The 20196-nt window shown below is 42.5% G+C and overlaps 2 protein-coding genes and 1 long non-coding RNA gene across 5 annotated transcripts in view; 2 read left to right on the plus strand and 1 right to left on the minus strand.

The window, feature by feature from the left end:
• Window positions 1-7488, plus strand: part of LOC140733105 (acyl-coenzyme A oxidase-like protein) — a 318950-nt gene extending 311462 nt beyond the window's left edge. Inside the window, exon 10 of the mRNA XM_073055961.1 lies at window positions 7082-7488. Coding sequence (XP_072912062.1) covers window positions 7082-7264 — 183 coding nt within the window. The 3' untranslated portion in view covers window positions 7265-7488. The remainder of the gene's footprint in view (window positions 1-7081) is intronic.
• The window catches only part of LOC140733106 (uncharacterized), a 539087-nt gene that overhangs the window by 67517 nt on the left and 451374 nt on the right, over window positions 1-20196 (minus strand). The window lies entirely within an intron of this gene.
• The window catches only part of LOC140733753 (uncharacterized), a 48027-nt gene continuing 35126 nt past the window's right edge, over window positions 7296-20196 (plus strand). The window contains exons 1-3 of the mRNA XM_073057492.1: window positions 7296-7364; window positions 9445-9691; window positions 13435-13521. Coding sequence (XP_072913593.1) covers window positions 7296-7364; window positions 9445-9691; window positions 13435-13521 — 403 coding nt within the window. The remainder of the gene's footprint in view (window positions 7365-9444; window positions 9692-13434; window positions 13522-20196) is intronic.

Raw genomic sequence — 20196 nt, forward strand, 5'->3', positions numbered from 1 at the left:
GCTAGTATCCATGATGGAGCTGACTAATATTACAACTTTCTGGAACTTGCTTCAATCTTGTGCAGTAGCCTCCAACCCCCCCACCCCCCATACCAAACAGTGACACAGTCAGAATGCTCTCCACGGTATATCTATAGAAGTTTTTGAATGTTTCAGGTGACATATCAAATCTCCTCAAACCCCTAATGAAATATTGCCACTGTCTTGCCTTCTTTATAGCTGCATCGATATGCTGGACCAGGTTAGGTCCTCAGAGATATTGACACCTAGGAACTTAAATTGCTCACTCTCTCCACTCCTGATCCCTCTATGAGGATAGATTTGTTTTCCCTTCTCTTAACCTTTTTGAAGTCCACAATCCGTTCTTTAGTCTTGCTTACATTGAAACATAGAAAACCTACAAGACAATACAGGCCCTTTGGCCCACAAAGTTGTGCCGAACATATCCCTACCTTAGAATTTGCTAGGCTTACCTATAGCCCTCTACTTTTCTAAGCTCCATCTACCTATCCAAAAGTCTCTTAAAAGACCCTATCAAATCCAACTCCACCACCGTTGCCGGCAGCCCATTCCACGCACTCACCACTCTCTAAGTAAAAAACTTACCCCTGACATCTCCTCTGTACCTACTCCCCAGCACCTTAAACCTGTGTTCTCTTGTGGCAACCATTTCAGCCCTGGGAAAAAGCCTCTGACTATCCACATGATCAATGCCTCTCATCATCTTATGCACCTCTATCAGGTCAACTCTATCACTCCAAAGAGAAAAGGCTGAGTTCACTCAACCTATTCTCACAAGGCATGCTCCCCAATTCAGGCAACATCCTTGTAAATCTCCTCTGCACCCTTTCTATGGCTTCCACATCCTTCCTGCAGTGAGGCAACCAGAACTGAGCACAGTACTCCAAGTGGGATCTGACCAGGGTCCTATATAACGGCAACATTACCTCTCGGCTCCTAAATTCAATTCCACAATTGATGAAGCCCAATACATCGTACACCTTCTTAACCACAGAGTCAACCTGCACAGCTGCTTTGAGTGTCCTATGGACTCGGACCGCAAGATCCCTCTGATACTCCACACTGCCAAGAGTCTTACCATTAATACTATATTCTGCCATCATATTTGACCTACCAAAATGAACCACTTCATACTTAATTGGGTTGAACTCCATCTGCCACTTCTCAGCCCAGTTTTGCATCCTATCAATGTCCCAATGCAACCTCTGACAGCCCTCCACACTATCCACAACACCTCCAACCTTTGTGTCGTAGCAAGGTTTCATTGCATTGACTCCACTCAACAAGCTGGTATATCTCGCTCCAATACGCCCTCTCAACACCATCTGAGATTCTGCCAGCAATGTTTGTATCATAAAGTATCATCAAGTTTTGTCATAATGTAATCGTTGTATTAAGGTGCCTCACACAACATTTTATGGGCTCCAACTTCATAGTTCCCCTACCCCGTAATGCCCATTGCTACCTCCTCCCCAAGATCGACAAGCCTAACTGCCTCAGTAGGCCCATTATTTCTGCCTGCTCCGGCTGCACTGAACACGTGTGCACATATCTCAATTCGATTTTGTTCCCCCCTTCTCAGCTACATCTCTGACACTTCGCATGCTCTTCATCACTTCGAGAATGTTTAGTTCCCTGACCCGACCATTTTATTTTCACCATGATCATGCAGTACCTGTACACTTCTGCCACCCATCGGGAAGGCATTAATGCTCCCTGTTTCTTTCTTGACAACAGGCCTAACCAGTTTCCCTCTGCCACCACCCTCCCCTGTTTGGCAGAACTGGTGCTTGCCCTCAGCAACTTCTTTTTTGGTTCCTCCCATTTTCTCCAAACCGAAGGTGTAACCATGGCAATCACTTGGGCCCCAGCTTTACCTGCTTTTTTGTCAGCTACATGGAACACTGCCAAAGTCTTTCTATGCTAGGTCAGCAACTGCATTGGTGCTGCTTCCTGCACCCATGCTGAACAGGTCAATTTTATTAACTTTGCCTCTTAGTTCCACACTGCCCTCAAATTTACTCAATCCATCTATAACGCCTCATTCCTTTCTTGCTGTCTCTATCTCCAACTCTGGAGACAGATGCTCTACCAACATCTTTTGCAAACCCACTGACTCCCACATTTACCTTGATTACATTTCTTTGCACCCCATCACTTGTAAGAGTGTATTTCCTTATCTCAGTTCCTGCACCTGCACCACATCTGTTCTCAGTATGAGGGTTTCCACTCCAGGATATCTATCCTCTTATTTTCAGAAAACGAGGCTTCCCTCCCACCACTATCACTGCTACCCTCACCCATATCTCTTCCATTTCCCACCCCAACATTGTCCTCAACTACCATCCCACAAGCCTCTGCATTCAACACATCATGTTTCTCAATTTTTGCCACCTTCAATGGGATCCTACCACCAAGCACGTCTTTCCCTCTCCAACTCTGGTTTCTGCAGGGTCACTCTCCATGTCTCCCTTCTCTATTCGTCCCTCCTCACTGATCTTCTTCTCGGCATTTATCACTGCAAGAAAGACATGGTACACCTCATCTCTCACCATCATTTAGGGCACCAAACAGGTGAGTCAGCACTTCACATGCAAATCTATCAGCATCATCTATTGCCTCCAGTGCTCATGGTGGGGCCTTCTCCACATTGGTGAAACCTGATGCAGATTGGGGGACTGCTTCATTGTGCACCTTTGCTCCATCTGCCACAACAGGCAAGATCTCAATTCCACTTCCCATTCCCCACCAACAAGTCTGTCCACAGCCTCCTCAAGTGCCACGATATGCCAGTTGGAGAAGAAACATGTCATGTTCTATCTTAGTAATCTCCAACCAGACAGCATCAATATCAAATTCTCTTATTTCCGGTAGCCACTTACCCCACTTTGTTTTCCCTTATTCCAGTGGCCCTCTCACCCCATCTCTTCCTCTCCCTTGCCCCCTCCAACTTGCCTATTGCCATGCTCCGGTTCTTCCCCTCCTTCCCTTTATTCCTTGGGCTATTGTCTTCTCCTATCATATTAGTCTTCTTCAGCCCTTTGCCTCTTCCACCTTTCACCTCTCATCTTCTAAGATCATTCCCTTTCACCATACCCACCCCCCACCTATCTTCTCCTCTCACCTGGACCAAATGCATTCCCTGAATTTTTATTCTGGCTTCTGCCCCGTTCCTTTCCAATCCTGATGAGGGGTCTTGGCCCAATATGTCAATTGTTCATTTCCCTCCATAGATGCCACCTGTGTGTCATTCATAAGCTGTGACAAGTCTTAATATTGACTATGCAGTATATAGTATAGTCTTGCTTGATACCGACCTGCACTGAGATGGGGAACAGGAAAACGAGACTGCAGAAGGTGGATGCTCAAATTGTGAATTGTGAGTATTGGTTGAACCAATGTGGCAGAAATTTGTTGAAGGGAAACTTCTGTAGGTGGCCAAATTTGAGCAGGGTCCTTCATAACATGATCTGAATGGTTCATACATGTCCTTTTTTTGTCTCACAAACACTTTTGACTCTTTAGCAGACTCAAAGGTTTTTTGCAAACTCAAAAAAATGACCATATATAATTATTGGTTTTGCTCTCTACAATTCACATGCAATGAAGATCATATCACTTGTTCCTCTGGGTGGATGCTGAGCCACAGGGTGGTTCTGCAGCCATTGAGAGGAGGGAGTTGAGGGGAGTTTATTATGACTTTTCCTGCACCTCTGTAGGTTCCCCACCTGGATTTATGTTGTTTTGTGAAGATCTGTTGTCCCCTGGCATGCTCTCCTCTTCCCACCTGGGCATACTCACACTCCACTCATTCACTTCTTCCCACTAGAGTCACAAAAGGTGATGCGAAGAGCAAACCCTCACTAGTTTCTCTCCCGGCTAGCCAATTGTGGTGGCTTTCAGTACCATTTTAAGTGAAGCTACTTACCTCATTAGTGAACCAGAACTGCATCGAAGCAACTTAAAGAATCATTCATTGATTATCTTGTGTTGATATAACAGGACATAAAATAGTAGCGTAGTTAGTAGAATTCTGTTAACATTCGATGAGGGATATACTGTTCAGATTCATTTTGGGTAGATCTAGTAGGACAAATTACGGAGGGACCTAGACTTAATTATCAATAGCATAATATATGGTTGAATATTATAATTAATTCAGTTTCATTTTGCATTCTCAGACAATTATTTTCCCTCTGAATGTACAGTGGCTATTTTGAAGTGTGATTATGCTTGAAGTTATTGAAGCTTTTAACCCACATTGGTTGGACTCAGATACAATTGGTCCAGGTAAAGATGACAATATCGTTCAAACCCAGGCTACCTCAGACTAAGAGACTGTGTAACAAGCTGCTTCCTGGGATCCCCTTTGCTATCTTTCATGCAAACATTTGGACTTGAACCAATACTTTTGTTCAATAAACAAGCTAAATTTAGATTATATTCTATTGAGATAAGTGGAACATTTCAATACCTTTGCATTTGTCATCAGTAAACACTCAAGCATTATGACTAGATTGATGTGGCAGAAGTAGATATGTAGATCTTATACACTACAGTAACACACACAAAATGCCGGAGGAACTCAGCAAGTCAGGCAGCATCTATGGAAATGAATAAACAGTCGACGTTTCAGTCCAAGACCCTTCTTCAGGACTGGAAAGGAGGGGTGAAGCACTAGAAACTATTTGCACATCTTTAGACCGATACAAGTTCTTCAATATTAAGTTGATGGTGAGGATTTCACAAATCCTGGCCCGTTTCATCTTCAGCTAGGAATAGAAATCAGGCAAAGTTTCTGCTGCTTATAGTCAATAAACTGTGCTGAAAGTATATATTGCTGTGGGACATTGAGCAAGGACTGGTAGGGCTCAATAACAATTGGCTTGCACCTGCAGTCAAATAAGCCATAATATTGATCATAGAGTATCAGAGTTCAGAGACCAACCATTGAATATGATCTCAGCACAGAGTCAATAACCAGTGATATTGGTGAGGAATAAATGTTTGTCACATTGTCTACTCTCCTGGAAAAACAAGAAATTCAGAAACTGTCAACACATCTACAAAACCTTCTGAGAATTTCTCAAAGGACAAAGATACCTTTTAACTCCTAGGTAGCTAAACCTAGATAAAGCGTCTCTTTATTTGTTTGTCTGTGTAAACAGTTCCTTCCCCACTCCCTCCACCCCCCCCCCCCAACTTTATGGAAATCAACAGAATTACCTAACTGCAGCTATTTGTAACAAAGAAGAGAACTAATAGAAAAGTTGCGAGCCTGCCATGTCAGGAGAAAATAATGACCGAACGAAAATGATTCTTCCTTCTCCACAATGTAGTAAATAGCTGCATTTCTTAAATCATTTCAATGCAATATTTGGAGAACCATCTTATAAAAATTATCAGCATTGTTTTTTCCCTGTGGACCCACCCCATCCCCTCAAGGTACAGGATTCTGTCTTTCCCATTTCTGTGTTCTTTGCTCCCATTTTACCGCCTTCCTAAGAATTTTTTTTACAAATCATGTATCCGCAAAACGCATTCCAGCCCAGTGTTTATCAATTTGCTGGGAGCCAATTCCCTCCTTTTGCTTGGGTTCGGATTTTGGTACCGTCGTGGTTTTGAGACAGTTTACTGTTGCAAATTGTAGAAGAAAAACCTTGCATATCTTAAGACACATCAGAGCGTGGATTACTTTGAAGTGCGTTCGCTGTTCTGCGTGCACATTTATCAGAAGTAGTGATTCATTCGTGTTTGTTTTTTTAATCGAAGCAAGAGGCAAACGATACTAAAAACGCTTCCTTTCACGCAAACCATCAACACAAAAAATGCTCGCTGTATGAATAATCTTTAGTAACTAGAGTGCGTTCATTAGATAGCGCATGGTTATTGTATGCATCCACAAACAGTTAACGCTGTAGATGTAAGTTCTGTTTTTATTTATTTCGATAATAAACTTTCGAAATCTTATATAAAGAAGTTGCGTTTTGTTGCTCTTTATAGGAGAAATCAAAGCCTCAAAATAGGTGAATAATTTGATTTATTTTAACTTTGAAAGCAGCAGCCCAACTGAAACAGTTTTGTGTCATTTTTTAAAAAATGCCGACAGTCTGTGGATATTTAGCGGGGTGATAAATCGTGCTTTAAAGGCTTGTCTAGTCTATATTTGGATGGTATTTTATTGTGTTACTGACTGGCTCAGAGATATCCGAAAGGTTTATATACTTCACATTTATACAACATGAATTATCGGACCATTTCACAAGCCCGCGGTTTATAAACTGTCCGACAGTTTTTAAACCCAAGGCGCATCTGGCCGTGTCCTGGCCAGGAAGAAAACTAAATTCAACTTGATTTTTTTTAAATTAAAAAAAAAACTTTTCATAAACGAGAGCTAGAGTTCAAGAACAATACAGATGAAATTTGATGCAACCACAACCTGAATCATTTCGAAACAATCTGCCTACACTATCGATATAAGGCTACAATTTAGTGCAACTTCTATACACACGAATAACAGCGGAGAGGAATGAAATTCTCTCTGCGACGATGGACAGGCGCCGCAACTTTGCTGGATGTTTTAAGCAGAGGTGTTTACTCGGGCTTTCGGTAAACTTTTAAGTTCGCACCGATGTCAAGTAGCACCTTCAGTTCTGGGTTACGCAGAGGCCGAGTGGAAAGGACAATAACAACACAAGGTATGTTTAACGAGTCGGAGTGCATCGCGAGTTAAATCATTCTCCCGGGGACGACTTAGTCAACTGTTGCGGGTGTCTTATGAGAAATTTAGGGGGAAGGAGAAGCAGCCTGTTTAAATCTTTATTAAGGCAAAGAAATTACTTCACAGCGGAAAGATTCACGTTCAGCTCTTTTAGGGCGAAGTGTTTTAATACAGCTTGCAGTTCATATTCATTAGCACTACACTAGCCGGGCGGAACCGCCGGGAGTTAGGTAACTTCGGCTCGCAGTACCGTTTCGAGCGGGTGTCTAGTTTTTTATTATTTTGCTGATAATATCCCAGCTTCGCTCTCCATCTGATATAACTGTTTGTTTGTTTCAGCTAACCGAGCTGTGCAGGTCGGTGAAGGACGACGCTCTGACAGTGCTCTCGGCTTTCAATATCCCCTCGGTGACGGTCCACGCTCCGATAGCCGGAGTAGCCAACCCCCGAGCAACCTGGGCTTTCTATCCCAAACCTCACTTGGATCGCCCCGGCTTCGTCAAAGCCCGCGCCAAACTATAAACCCTGCCGCGGTTGCAGGACCATGCTAACCATGGCATTTAATCTACGCTACTTTCAAGATCACGGAACCAATAACTACTATTGTTTTGTGTTGGGCAAAGTAGCATGAAATTTATTGATTTTCACGGACATTACCGAAAAAAATCGATATATATATTGGGAATGAATATATAGATATATATACGTGTATATACATATCAAAATAAACACATTTTCATTCCAAACGGGTCGGTTGTATTTTTGTTCCCTAGTCTTGTAATCGTGCGGGTTTTGACTTGGCTGGTTCGTGTGGGTGGACAGCGCTACTTTCTCAGTTGATAACTATCTTTTTCAGACCGAAAGTCTCTCTTGAATGTAAACCAAAAAAAAACACCTCCTCTGCGCAAGAACCGATGTATACACACAAGCATTCAGAAGGAAAGACTTTATAGGAATGAGAAGAAGGCTTCAAATAGTTTTTTAAATTCTCTTTTTGAAAATGAAACTTGCGGTTTTGTTCAAATGTATCGATATTTTTTCTTCTTTCGGTGTCTACAAAATTTCAAGGCATCTCGTATGATTGCTATACGCACTGTATTATATTCGTTTAGTGATTTGTTGTTGTTGGTCGGTTCCCCGCTAAGTCCGACTGGCAAGTCATTTCACAGTACCGCATATTGGGAGTAAAAAGGCTCTTATACGTAAGTACTAACCACGGTGCTGGAATTACCGAGTTAAACAAGAGCACAACGAAATCTCGCTATTAATTTTATGTACACAAATATTCTCCACAATAACTAACTTCTAATGTATCGAGTAATTCCCACCGCGCGAATTCTGAGTGGTATATACCTCGTATGCGAAGAAATAAAGCATAATTGCAAACCGTCATTTTCTACAAATATAATGAACAGAATCCCATTCTCTCTTCTAGGGATGAGGGCTTAAAAACAGTGCAGGCGTTTTTTCTCCATATAGTTTTATTTTCATACACGGTAATTGCTAAATGTGCTAACTTTAAATAACTATATTCATTTAGCATTTTCTGACTTTTTGCTCTATTGCTCTTTTTTAAATATATTGCTCAAATTTCCATCCATGGTTAATGTTTTCATATCAGGAGTGTCCGCCGCTCTCGGTTTGAAGGGTTATTTGTGAAAAGATTCTAGTCGAGAGGGGAGATTAGCGGCGGCATTTTGGCTCTCTAGAAATACTTGTGAGTTGACTCGTCGGATCTAATACCTTTGCCTTCAAAGTTCCAATAATGACCAGCATCCTATCTAAAATTCCCCCACCTAAAAAGCCATTTTTTTATTTTAACTTAGCGATGACAAAGTAATGGAAGGAACCCTCCCACCCGATCAACCTACAGGCCATTGCTATTTGATTAATTGCAAACATCCTATGAAGCCAAAGAGCGCATCTTTATTGACCTGACAAAGCGCGGATTTCCCCGCCTGGTTTCAGTCCTATTCGTTTTTTTCCTCCCTGAGATAAATTTGCCGGAGCTCGCCCAGTTTAATAACTCCCGATCGATTTAAATCTAATGGAGTCTTGCGGAAGTACCGATCCAAGGGTCTCCCTAAGTTTAAAATGTCTGGACCTTCCTTGCATCCCTCCTCTCACCGGGGGCTGTGCCTTCTTTCTGACCCTCTCTCCACATTCAAGGTTAAACCTTGCCGCTTTTTTTTAAAGAAACGAGTCAGTCTAAGTCGTTGGGCTTATTAAGCACCCACCCACTCCAAGATTCCCCGCTATCGTACGCTGCCTAGAATTCTTCTGAACTTTTTTTTATTACTACGTGTAGTGTTCTGTTGTCAAACTCATCTCATGGAGGTGTCCCGAACCCATCTACTGTGTTTTCCCATGCGCACGGAAACTACTGGCCCCTGCTTTGCTGTACAATAGTTTAGTAATATCAACGCTAAAATAAAAAAAAAGTCCATAAAATTATATATACATCGATCGTTTCCTGGACTTGCCTCCGTAGGTGGGTGTTGAATTCCTCAACTCACTGCCTTTCCATCTCTCCACCAACAACCCTGCCCCCTTCAACCCAACCCTCCGACATAAATAAATCCAAAACGCCACCAAAATCTCCGTCTCTCTGTCCTGACTTGCACCCTTCTTAAAGGCGGAGCTTGGTTTTAAGTGTATTATATAAATTAGTGCGTACAAGCATATGTGTGTATTATGTTCAGCCTCTCACTGGGCGTGACCGGGGGGGGGGGGGTGGGGGGGAGGCGGCAGAGGGAGGAGGGAGGAGGAAGGAGGAAGGAGGAGAGTCGGCTCATTGGAGCATTGCTGATACCCGAGGCGATCAGTGCGGCACTCGCACACACATACACGCACACGCAGACACCCGCGGCAGCCGCTGTAAAGTGATCTCAAGTCTACGAGCCTTCGTGAGTTTGAAAACAAAGGCGAATGAGAAACTTAAACAAGCAGGTGAGCCCACTTGCAGCCAGATACTTTTATCTATGCATTCGCTTCAGACTGGCGGGGTGAGAAAGAAAATCACTTTCGGTAAAAAAAAATACGACGCCGTACAGAAATAGGATTGTGTGAAAACTGCTGTTAGAATTTGTTCTGATGCATTTCATCCTTTGCGGACTTTGATCATTTAAAAAATAGGGTAATGTTTTGATTGGCGTAATGAGCGCAGCTTTTGGAGAGGGATGGGGGCGGACTTGTGCCTGTTTATTGTCCGGCGACTGCAAAATTCGCTGTACGGCAGAATAACAAAACCACATGTGGTTTACGTAGGCGACAGACCAAAAGTTGGAGAGTCGGGACTCTTTCTTCACACGCACCTATAAGTCTATGTCCATACTACTAGATATAATAACAATTGCACAAAGCCGCTGTAGGCGCAATAACGCCGTTTGACTTTTTAATTGTCTTTTGAACCCACAGTGCGTTTAAACTCTGAATCACTCCCACTTCAAGTAAAATTCTTTTAAGCCTAACTTCCCCGTTTGCTTTTGAACTGCGATTGAAACATTGTCACTAAATCCATTTGTTTTTGTTTGGTTAACTGCGGTGTCCGAGTGTGCGCGTTAACAATGCACATTGAAAAATCAGGACTTACGCTGCCGTACCCAGCGTCATTATTGCCTGGATGAGAGAGAAGTGAGAAAAGGAAATCTGAGTTTGTGTTTTAAGAACTTTGTTAAAATATGGAAATTGACTAATTTTGATTACATGCAATGCGTGAAGCGAGGATAGATTTAGTATAACAATGCGTATCATGTATAGTCATGTTGAGTGCCGGGTTATGGGCGTTGACGCTGTTTGGAGTAAACTGGCTGTAAGTAGCAGCGCCGTAAACTGACTCTCTCTCTCTCTCTCTCTCTTTCGTTGTGTTCGCCCCATGACCGTGTGACTCCCGCGAGCTCGTTTTGCGCATGTGACAGAACGCTGTGTGTAAACAAGCAACAAAAAAAAAGAAATGCGTGCGGCCAATGGCGAGCGCCAGCATCACGCCCGCGGGGTTTGCGCTGCCGGCCGGTGTGGGCGGTGCGCCGAGCGCTGATTGGCCCCGGAGCCGCCATCCAGACCTGTCAATCAAGCGCCGCCTTCGGTCTGCCGGACCCGGCGTGCTGTTTTGGAGAGATTGCGGTCTCCCCGGAGGCGTCTGAAACTCGCAGACCAGACGACTGACGTGTACTGAACTCTGGGATTTAGAGTGTCTCACTTTAGTTTGAATCGTAACCCCTTCCTCTCGAAAACTAAGCCTCAAACAATGTGCACTGTTTGGGACACAGAGCGCAGAACTAATCTCTGCTGTAATAGGAATGGAAAAGGTTGTTACAGTTGCGACGTTATGCGTTACAGAAGGTATGTCGAAGAGATTTCGCGAGGGGTGTGGAGCAGGAACATTGTGTGCGTGTTGCTCGGTTGGAGTCCGGGGACGTGTTTTCATTCGAGCCACCGGAGTGCTCTAGCAGCGCGGGGTCAGAGAGCGGCGCACAGGCCGTCTTTGTTGACAGTGTGGAAGCTGGTGACGCACATGCTGGAGCCGCTGCCAGTTCCCGAAAACGCTGAGCTCAGCGCTTTGGCGAGAACAATGGGATCCGTAGTAAGGAAAAAGCACCCGCCGCTGGTGCTCCCTCGCATCTATTGAGCCGAGATTTCATCAGCACGGCGGGACAGGCGATGTTCCTGCCGGAGGAAGGGATTTCACTTCACAAATGTCTTGAATTGTAGAAAGCGAATAGTTGATACAGCCCCCCCCCCCCCCTCAAATGCCCTGCGGCAGTCAACACTGTTTGAAGTTAGTTAGGTTAATTAATTAAAAGGTGATAAATACTAATGTTACTTAACGCATGTTGCAAGTTAACAGACCATTGCTGCTGATCTGGGCGTGCCTTGTAGCTCCTCAACCACAACAGCTAGGATTTTAATTTTATTCCGTTTTAACTCAAGTTAAGCTTTTCATTTGTTGTGATTTGTGATCCGGTCTGATCCGCGAAGAATCATTCGCGTCAAACGCAGAATAACATACACAGATCTTCAGTGTGCATTTAGAACGAGCTAGGGATAATGTTGCCGGACGCGAGTGGAAGGGAATTCTGCAGTTTTATATTCTGCGAGTAAGTTAAATGACCAGAAGTAGACCAGAGGGATCATTACATGTAAAGATGGCGAATGATGTTCAGGACACGGCTTGTCAGGAGCGGGACATCATATTCTTTTTAATTGCAGACGTCTATATTTGTGGATGGTTTCAAATTTTATTTGGATCTTGCTGACTTTCATTAAGTCTGGAATACTTTTAATACATTTTCTTCATTTCTGGCCTATTTCTGAAGGGCCTGTTCCCGTGCTCCACGTTTTTAAAAAAAACTTTAAAAGTTATTGGGAATAACTATGTAACAATAAAACTACAAGAAACAACACAGCATATATACTTAAAACCACGAAGAAAGCAGGGAAGAGCAGTGGAGCTGGACAACTTCTTGAGCTATCATGTTCTAAGGTTCAGATCTGTGTAAGTCACTAAGTTGTTCAATAGGTGTTTTCACTCTTAAGACCAGGTGGTGCTGGCCGTTAAAGATTTGTGTTTGCCAAGCAACTTTTGAGACCTTATGGTTAAAATATAGTTTAATGGCAATACCCCAAAGCTTGTTTAAGTTTGACCAAACTGACAAATCAGTCACCGAAGGCATTCATCTGAAGCAATCTTGGCAAGTGTACACATTAAACTTGGCATCGGGATCAGCTACAAAATTAGTGCAGAAGCAGTTCTAATTTTCTCCCACCTGCTATGACGCTAATCCCAGCATGTCTAATCCTACCATTTTTTAACCTACCGGTATGTTTAAAGTCAGTACCTAACCTGTTGGCTCTGGTCTCCATGGTAACTACAATTAATGGCTTCTAAAATAAAATGAGAACATGTCTTTTCCAGAAAAAAAAAGGAATGGATGATATTTATAATGCTGCACCTGTTTGCAGACCAGAGTATTTGAAAAGTTCTGATCATAACTGTATGTGATTCTTGAGGATTTTTGAAACAAAAATTGAAAAAAATTATTCTGAATTGTCAAGTTGCTCAGGGAAATTAAGTTGTCGGTTCTTCTCTCTTAATCTGTGTGTGACTCTTAATGGAATCAAAAATGGCCCATTCCGGTCAAAAGATTTAAGATTGTTTAATGTCATTTCCAGTACTCAAGTGTAAAGGAGAACAAAACTCAGGATCTGATGTGTACAAAAAAACGCAATAATATAAAGAACACAATTTAAAAAACACAGTAAATATAAATGCATAACTTAGTTTATGTACACAGACTGATTAAAGTGATAGTGCCTGTATATAGGGTGACACACAGAAAAAAGGTATTGCGGAGGGGTGGGTTAGTGGGTGGAGGTGTTAATCAGCCTTACTGTTTGGGGAAAGTAACTGTTTTTTGAGTCTAATGGTCCCGATGCTGTGTAGCCTCCTCCCTGATGGGAGTGGGCAAGACAGTTCCTGAGCAGGCCGGGTGGGATCCTTCGTCATGTTTGGCAGCTTTCTGGATATAGAGTATATGCCCTTGATGGTGGGTAGGCAGGTGTCGTGATGCAGTGGCCAGATTTGACGACCTGTTACCTGCCCACCACAATGCAGTTTGTGCACCATGGAATGATGCAACTTGGTAGGATGCTTAAGTATAAAGTATTAATTCTTGCTTTCTTTCCTAAAACAGGGGAAGATGCAACCGTGTTCCGAGAAGTGAGTGTTCATCCGACTGTGTCCAAACAACATTCACATTCCAAATATAGCATGTCAAGAGGTGAGCTTTCTGATCAAGGGAATACCCCTACTAGCACACGGTGTGGAAGTGTTGAGTTCTCTTCAAACTTTGTTATGACATGTCCACTCTTTAATTCAAATTTCTTGCGTGGACCACATTCCTCTGTTGCCCCATCACTGCGATACTCCAGTAGGTTGTCAAGTGGATGCTATTCTCTTGACGCGGACATCGGAGAGATGACCAAGCCTATAGGCTGTGACAAGTCCACGCAGACTCCAAGCCCGGCTTGCCAAGCCATCCACCATGCGCAGGTCGCCTTGGCACAGCTACAGCATTTGCAGAATTGTGGTAAGAGATTACTTATTTGGTCTTGCACAGAGAGGCAGGCAGAAATTCTGCTGAACTTAAAATCACTGTTCAGATGAATGTCACCGTTATTTCAAAATATCCTTTGTATTTGCAGTACTGTGTTCCTGAAATAACTTCTTGCAGCAATTAGTGTTTGATTTGACTGACATGATCTAAGTGGATGTTCATTTATAAAACAGGCACTATAAAATAATCTGGTCTTTAAAAGAATACCCAACTAATTTATAGCTACTTGCAAAGTTTAGTTATTGTTTTCAGCTAGAGAGGTGGTTGAGGTTTCAGTGTAGAACTTGGGCACAAGTAATAACTTATCAATTTGTGAGTGTAAAGCGAGGAAACCTGCAGATGCTGGAAATCCCAGCAACACACACAAAATGCTGGAGGAATTCAGCAGGCCAGGCAGAGGCAGCATCTACGGAAAAGAGTAAACAGTTGACGTACATTTTTGATCTTTACATCAATGGAACAGTGAACAAAAGATTTCAGTGTAGTCAAAATCAGAAGTTGGAGGATCTCAGCAGGTCAGGCAGCATCTATGTTGCGGGCTGACACCCTTCATCAGGACCTTTGTTTTTCCTGCCGATGACCGTCAAACAGTGGGGGGAAAAGATTGCAGTGTCGTCAATATCAAGGTGAGGACTGTTTGTGCCATGTAGAAGGTAGCACCATCTCATTCATTCATCTGCACTGCCCGCACCTTTGACTGCTTTTGTCAGTAATTCCTCTGTTGTAGATGATCAGAATCGATCTGTAATTAACATTCACAGTTTTTCAACTATAATTTCAAAGGGAATAGATAATAAAATACTTTGTTTACATAATTGGTTTGCAATTACAAAACATTGTTAAATTATAAGTGAGTTGGAAAAGTTGAAAGAAACGTCTTCAAGGCAACCGTGATTAAATTATAGTAAATAAAGGGTTGGCTGGTTGCAAAGGTCGACCTTTGATTTTTAAAAAAAGTGTCTGAATAATGCCACGTGGGTTTTGTAGGGTCTTAAATTTATTTTGCACAGATCATTTCTACCAGTCACCGCGCTCCCTTTAAATTACTGCTTGAGGCTTTTAATTGTTCATTCCCAACCGACACATTGGTTGTACACACCTGTTTTGCATTTCCATTATAGCTATATTGTGATGTTGGTGCCCAAGGACAAATATAAAGACAATCCGTGAAGTTGTCCAGACTGTTTGGAGTCACTTTTGGAATCACAGCCAATTTCACCAGTAATGAATTTGTCTATTAAAAGACAGGAGGCTGGAAATACATTTATCTGTTTTGCAGGACTCTGAATACTCTTGCGTATTTAAAACTTTGCTTAATGCAAACATCTATATGATTGACGAAATGTGAATGATAGTTTATTATTATGGCATCAGCTGAATGAAGCACTGGACTAAAATGTGCAAATTCTTGCTGAACGGAAATACACTCATCTTTCACCCAGTTATTGAGAAGCATTTAGAGCTTTGTTGCATCATTCTTTGGCTGGAATGAAGACGGGCCTGAAACAACTGACATGCAGGACTAATTTTATCTTGAAGCATGCCTTTTTGGTAATTGGTAAAGGCTGATGCTCTCTGACATCATTTATGCCCTGCCAATGCTGAATATTTGTGGCTGTTTGTATTTAATGCACTGTGTGGCAAAACAAGCACAACAGTGTCTCTTCCACCTCAGGCGACTGAAGAAGTTTGGCACGGGCCCCCAAATCCTCAAGATCTTCTATAGGGACACCATTGAGAGCATCCTCACTGGCTGTAATACTGCCTGGTACAGGAACTGCACCAACCTTGATTGCTGGGCACTGCAGTGAGTAGTCTGTGGACGTGAACTTCCCCCTATTGAGGACATTTACAGCAGCAGGTGCAAAAAGAAGGCCTGGAAGATCATCGGGGACACCCGTCACCCCAACCATGTCTCAGCTGCTTCCACCTGGCTAAAAGTATTGCAGCATTAAAGCCAGGACCAACAGGCTACGGGACAGCTTCTTTGACTTACAAATTCACATAACTGTACATTGCGATGGAGTCATAACATAAAAGATTTTTTACTTCCTCACATTGTGGAATGGCCGTAAGATTTAAATAAATAAATTCAGTTGAAGTTGCATGTTTTGAATTATTTACTTGCCATGTGTCACAGTGTTTTCTGTAATTGTAGTCAGCAAACAGCAAACCAGTCACTTCTTTAATGGTGATGAAGGCAAGTGATGAAGCCTTTCTTTAATTGCATTAATTAGTTTTTACTTTTTTAAACTAATTCAGGCTATTTGATATTTTTCTGATATAATTCAGCCTTCTTCAGGCCATCTGATATTTTTCTCTGGAGATTTATGGATAATATTACTTCGGGCTTTTTAAAGTTTTGGGCATTTTTGACCTCTGGAAACTCCATTAAGTTGTATTAATTAGTCAATAATGAAATAGATCTCCAACCACTAGTCCTGGGCATGAGCTATAATAAAGCTGATACTTAAGAAACTGCAGTTGAAGTCTGGGTTGCCTTACTGGATTTCTGTGTTGTTCCTTTCAGTGCCTTGTGGTGCGTCGAGTGGCAATCTTGCTATTTCTTTAGCATTTTTGTCTGGTTTTTTTTAACAAGGCCGAGTTGTTAGCTTGATGCTTAACCCAGCACGGATGGAAAACATGCAAGGAGCCGGCTGGGTTCAAACCTGGCACCACTCACCCCAAAGTCCGGTGTGGATACCACCACACCATTGGCTGGCTACTGAGTTTCTATGGGCAAAACTAAAGAGAACAGGAGCTGAATATTTGATTGTCTTTTTTAGCCTCGGGTGTTGTCTGTGTGAAGTTAGCACTTTCTTTTTCTCTGTGATTACCTGTTTGCTCCAGGTGCTCCAGATTCCTCTCATATCCCCAAGGCCTACTGGTCTGTGCCGTCTGATGGTAAATGAGCCCCTGGTGTAGTTTAATGGCAGAGAGAGGGGAAAGAAATGAAAGGGAGTTGATGCTCGTGTGAGAAAGGATACGTTGTGAGGGAAATAAGGATGGGGAATAGTGATCAATAGCCATTGGATCGAGTAGCCTCCATTATATGACTGATAGGTTGAAGGAAAACAAACCACTGTGTGAATGGGGTATCATTATTGGCCATGCCTCCCTCATATTATACTTTACTTTAATAGAGATCTTTATCTTATCCTGTCAGCAGACATATATTTAAAAGTATCATGATAAGAAAGCGAAAGAGTGAGTTTTCTACACAGTATGAGATAATACACTTTTCTCAACTTTCTGTGAGTCTATATTTCATCTCTTTCCTGGCATGAGGCTCATGAATAAACCTGTACAACATGTTGCACCATCACAAATAAAGTGCGCGTGTGTGTGTTACTAATTCAGTTTGGATTCCACCAAGAACCTACTTTAGTAATAGTTGCTGCCACAGAAAGACCTATCTGAAAGCCCCAGATTAATTTCACTATTAACCACTTAACCACAGTATTAATTTCTTGAATTGCTAAATCTTCACAATTAAAGCGTTAGCAAGGGCTGGAAAACTGTTAGCATAAGTGCATGGATCAAGTGATAAAAGTTCAACTCCATTCTGCTAGTCGCATTACCCGGTTTCAGCCACAGCTTGTGCTGTTTGGGTTCATTCTGCTATATTTTGATTGCCTTAGAGCTAGCCCGCTAACCATAATTTGAATCTGTCTGCAACAGTCTTCCTTAAAGCAGCTTTCTTGCAAACAGTCGTTCCCAACTTGGGGCCCAAGGACCCCTCGATTCACGGTAAGGGTTCAGAGCATTTTAAAAAAAAAGTTAGGAACCGTGCTTTGATAGGCTAGCTGTGTTCAAGCGAAAATGAATTTGTAAACTAAACTCAAGCCTTTTGCTCAATTGATTAGAAAGATAACCAGTTCTTTGCTTGCGGAGACTGTGCCAGCATCCACCTGCTTTGAGTCAAAGTTCTGAACTGAGCACACACTTTCATCACAGCCGACCACCACAGTGCAATTCAGGTTCTTCTTGTAGTGCACCACAGCAGGTCTTCTTTATCGTCAGTGTTGGGTTGTTCCACTGTATGTATTTTTTCACCACTAGCTACCTCATTCTGACACCTTGAACTATGCCCTATGGGTTACCGTCCCATCCATTACAGCTAATGCGGTGCTATAGCTGTCTCTGCGGAGTACAGTTGGTAATCTTATGCATTCACATAAAATAAAAGATGTTTGGGTTGCTGTCAGTGTGCAGTATGTTCAGGATAACTGTAAATGAGGCTCAGTAGACAAGAGGTGGGATGATTTAATCAGTGGGACTTTTTTTCTGTGGTTGAGTTTTTACCTATCTGATAGTCTGTTTACTTGTTCCTGTTCATCATTACAAAACAGGTGTTGTTTATTTATCCAAGGCAAACTAAAACGATTTTGGGATTTTACTACTACTATTTATTTATTGATTGATTGATCGGTTGGGATACAGTGCTGAGCAGGTCCTTCCAGCCTTTTGAGCCAGACCGCCCAGCAACCCCCGATTTAACCCTCGCCTGATCACGGGACAATGACCAATTAACCTTCCAACTCGAACTGTGAACTGTGGGAGGAAACCCATGGAAAGAACGGATAAACTTCTTGCAGACGGTGGTGGAGAATGAACCTGGGTCACTGATACTTTAAAGCGTGGTGCTAACCACTTTGCTATCGTGACACCCTTGGTGATTTTGCTGTTTTCTACCACACATTGTGAACTTCATTAAAACGGTTAGGAATACAAGAAACATGCCAAAGTAACTACTTTTACAAAACACATCTTTGAAAGCACTTGCTTGTCTTTTATGCCACATAAATTAATAGCAACCACTGTGGCATTATGTAAGTAAGCAGAATTTGTGCTTGCATTCTCTTTTGTCACTCAACAGTATCATGTTTGCAATGGTGCTAAGTGATTGCATGCTGAAGTTGCATCAATATGAGCTGCATACTGTTACATACTTGAATTTTCAGCTGATGTTTTATTTTATTTATTAGTACCTAGGTGACCACTGCCCACTTGGTAAAGTAGGACTATTAACTTGTCAAAATAGCCCAAGGCAGTTGGCAGAAGTTTAATGAGATAAAAACCTGATTCCAAGCCAAGAAAGATTAGCACAGGTGAATAAAGTTGATAAACTAGATTTTAGGAAGAATTTTTAAAAAGGACAGAGTACTGAGGAAGGAGTTCCAGAGTCCTTAGCGGGGCTAAGAAGAGTGTGAGAAGGAGGAATCAAACAAAAGTTCAGCTTCGAAGGGACACATAGGTTACAAGAGTACCAAATTCATAAGCCCATAGGGGGAGTATGTATTGTACATGAGGGGGAGAATTTTAAAATTAGAGTTGGGCGAGGCAATATACACCTCAACACACACTAAATGCTGGAGGAACTCAGCAGGCCAGGCAGCATCCATGGAAAAAAGTACAGTCAACGTTTTGGACCAAGACCCTTCTTCAGGACCTTTGTCACTGTTTACTTTTTGCCATAGATGGTGCCTGGCCTGCTGAGTTCCCCCAGCATTTTGTGTGTGTTGCTTTACATGTCCAGAATCTGCAGATTTTCGAATGTTTGCGATATATACACTGCAGTGCAGGCTATCACCCTGCAGAGGTTAACATGGGGTGGACTGACGCTCGGTGTCAATTTCAGCACCAATTTACAATATAACAGTGTATGTTTTTACCAGGGACTTGTACTGGAATCTGCAATTGGGAATAAATCAAAGGCTTGATTTTACTTCAGCAGAAACCATCAGTTCGAGATAATACATGATGAGCTGGAAAAATCTGACGAAAGGGGATACTTTCCACAGCAATCACTCATCACCCATTCACAGTAGTCTCACTACTCTTTTATGCTTCCTACATTCCCATCAACTCCCCACCCTCTCCAGATTCTACCACTCACTACACCAGGAGCAATTTAAAGTGGCCAGTTAACCTACATCTCTGGGATGTAGGAGAAAATAAGAATACTTGGAGGAAACCCATATGCCCACATGGAGAACAGGCAAACTCCATCCACACAGGTAGCACTGCAGTTCAAGATTGAGTCCAGGCAAAGCTCTACTACCTTTGTCACCGAGTCACCCAAAAGGAGACACTTTAAACTACTTTTCCAGGATTATTACGTGCAGTTACTGGTCTGAATTTTCCTATGGGGAGCTGTGCTTTGACTCTGCAATTAGAGTCCGATATCGCACTGGAGGTCCAGTAGTGAAGCATTAATTTTTTGCAGTGTTTAGCGAGTTGGGAAAGCTTCTGGCTTAACCTGCTTCAGGGCTGAACTGAAGCACAAGAGATTCAAGGCACACCAGCCATGACTGGACGGCAGAGCAGATTTAATGG

Source organism: Hemitrygon akajei, chromosome 9 (assembly GCF_048418815.1).
Source record: "Hemitrygon akajei chromosome 9, sHemAka1.3, whole genome shotgun sequence".
Taxonomy (NCBI): domain Eukaryota; kingdom Metazoa; phylum Chordata; class Chondrichthyes; order Myliobatiformes; family Dasyatidae; genus Hemitrygon; species Hemitrygon akajei.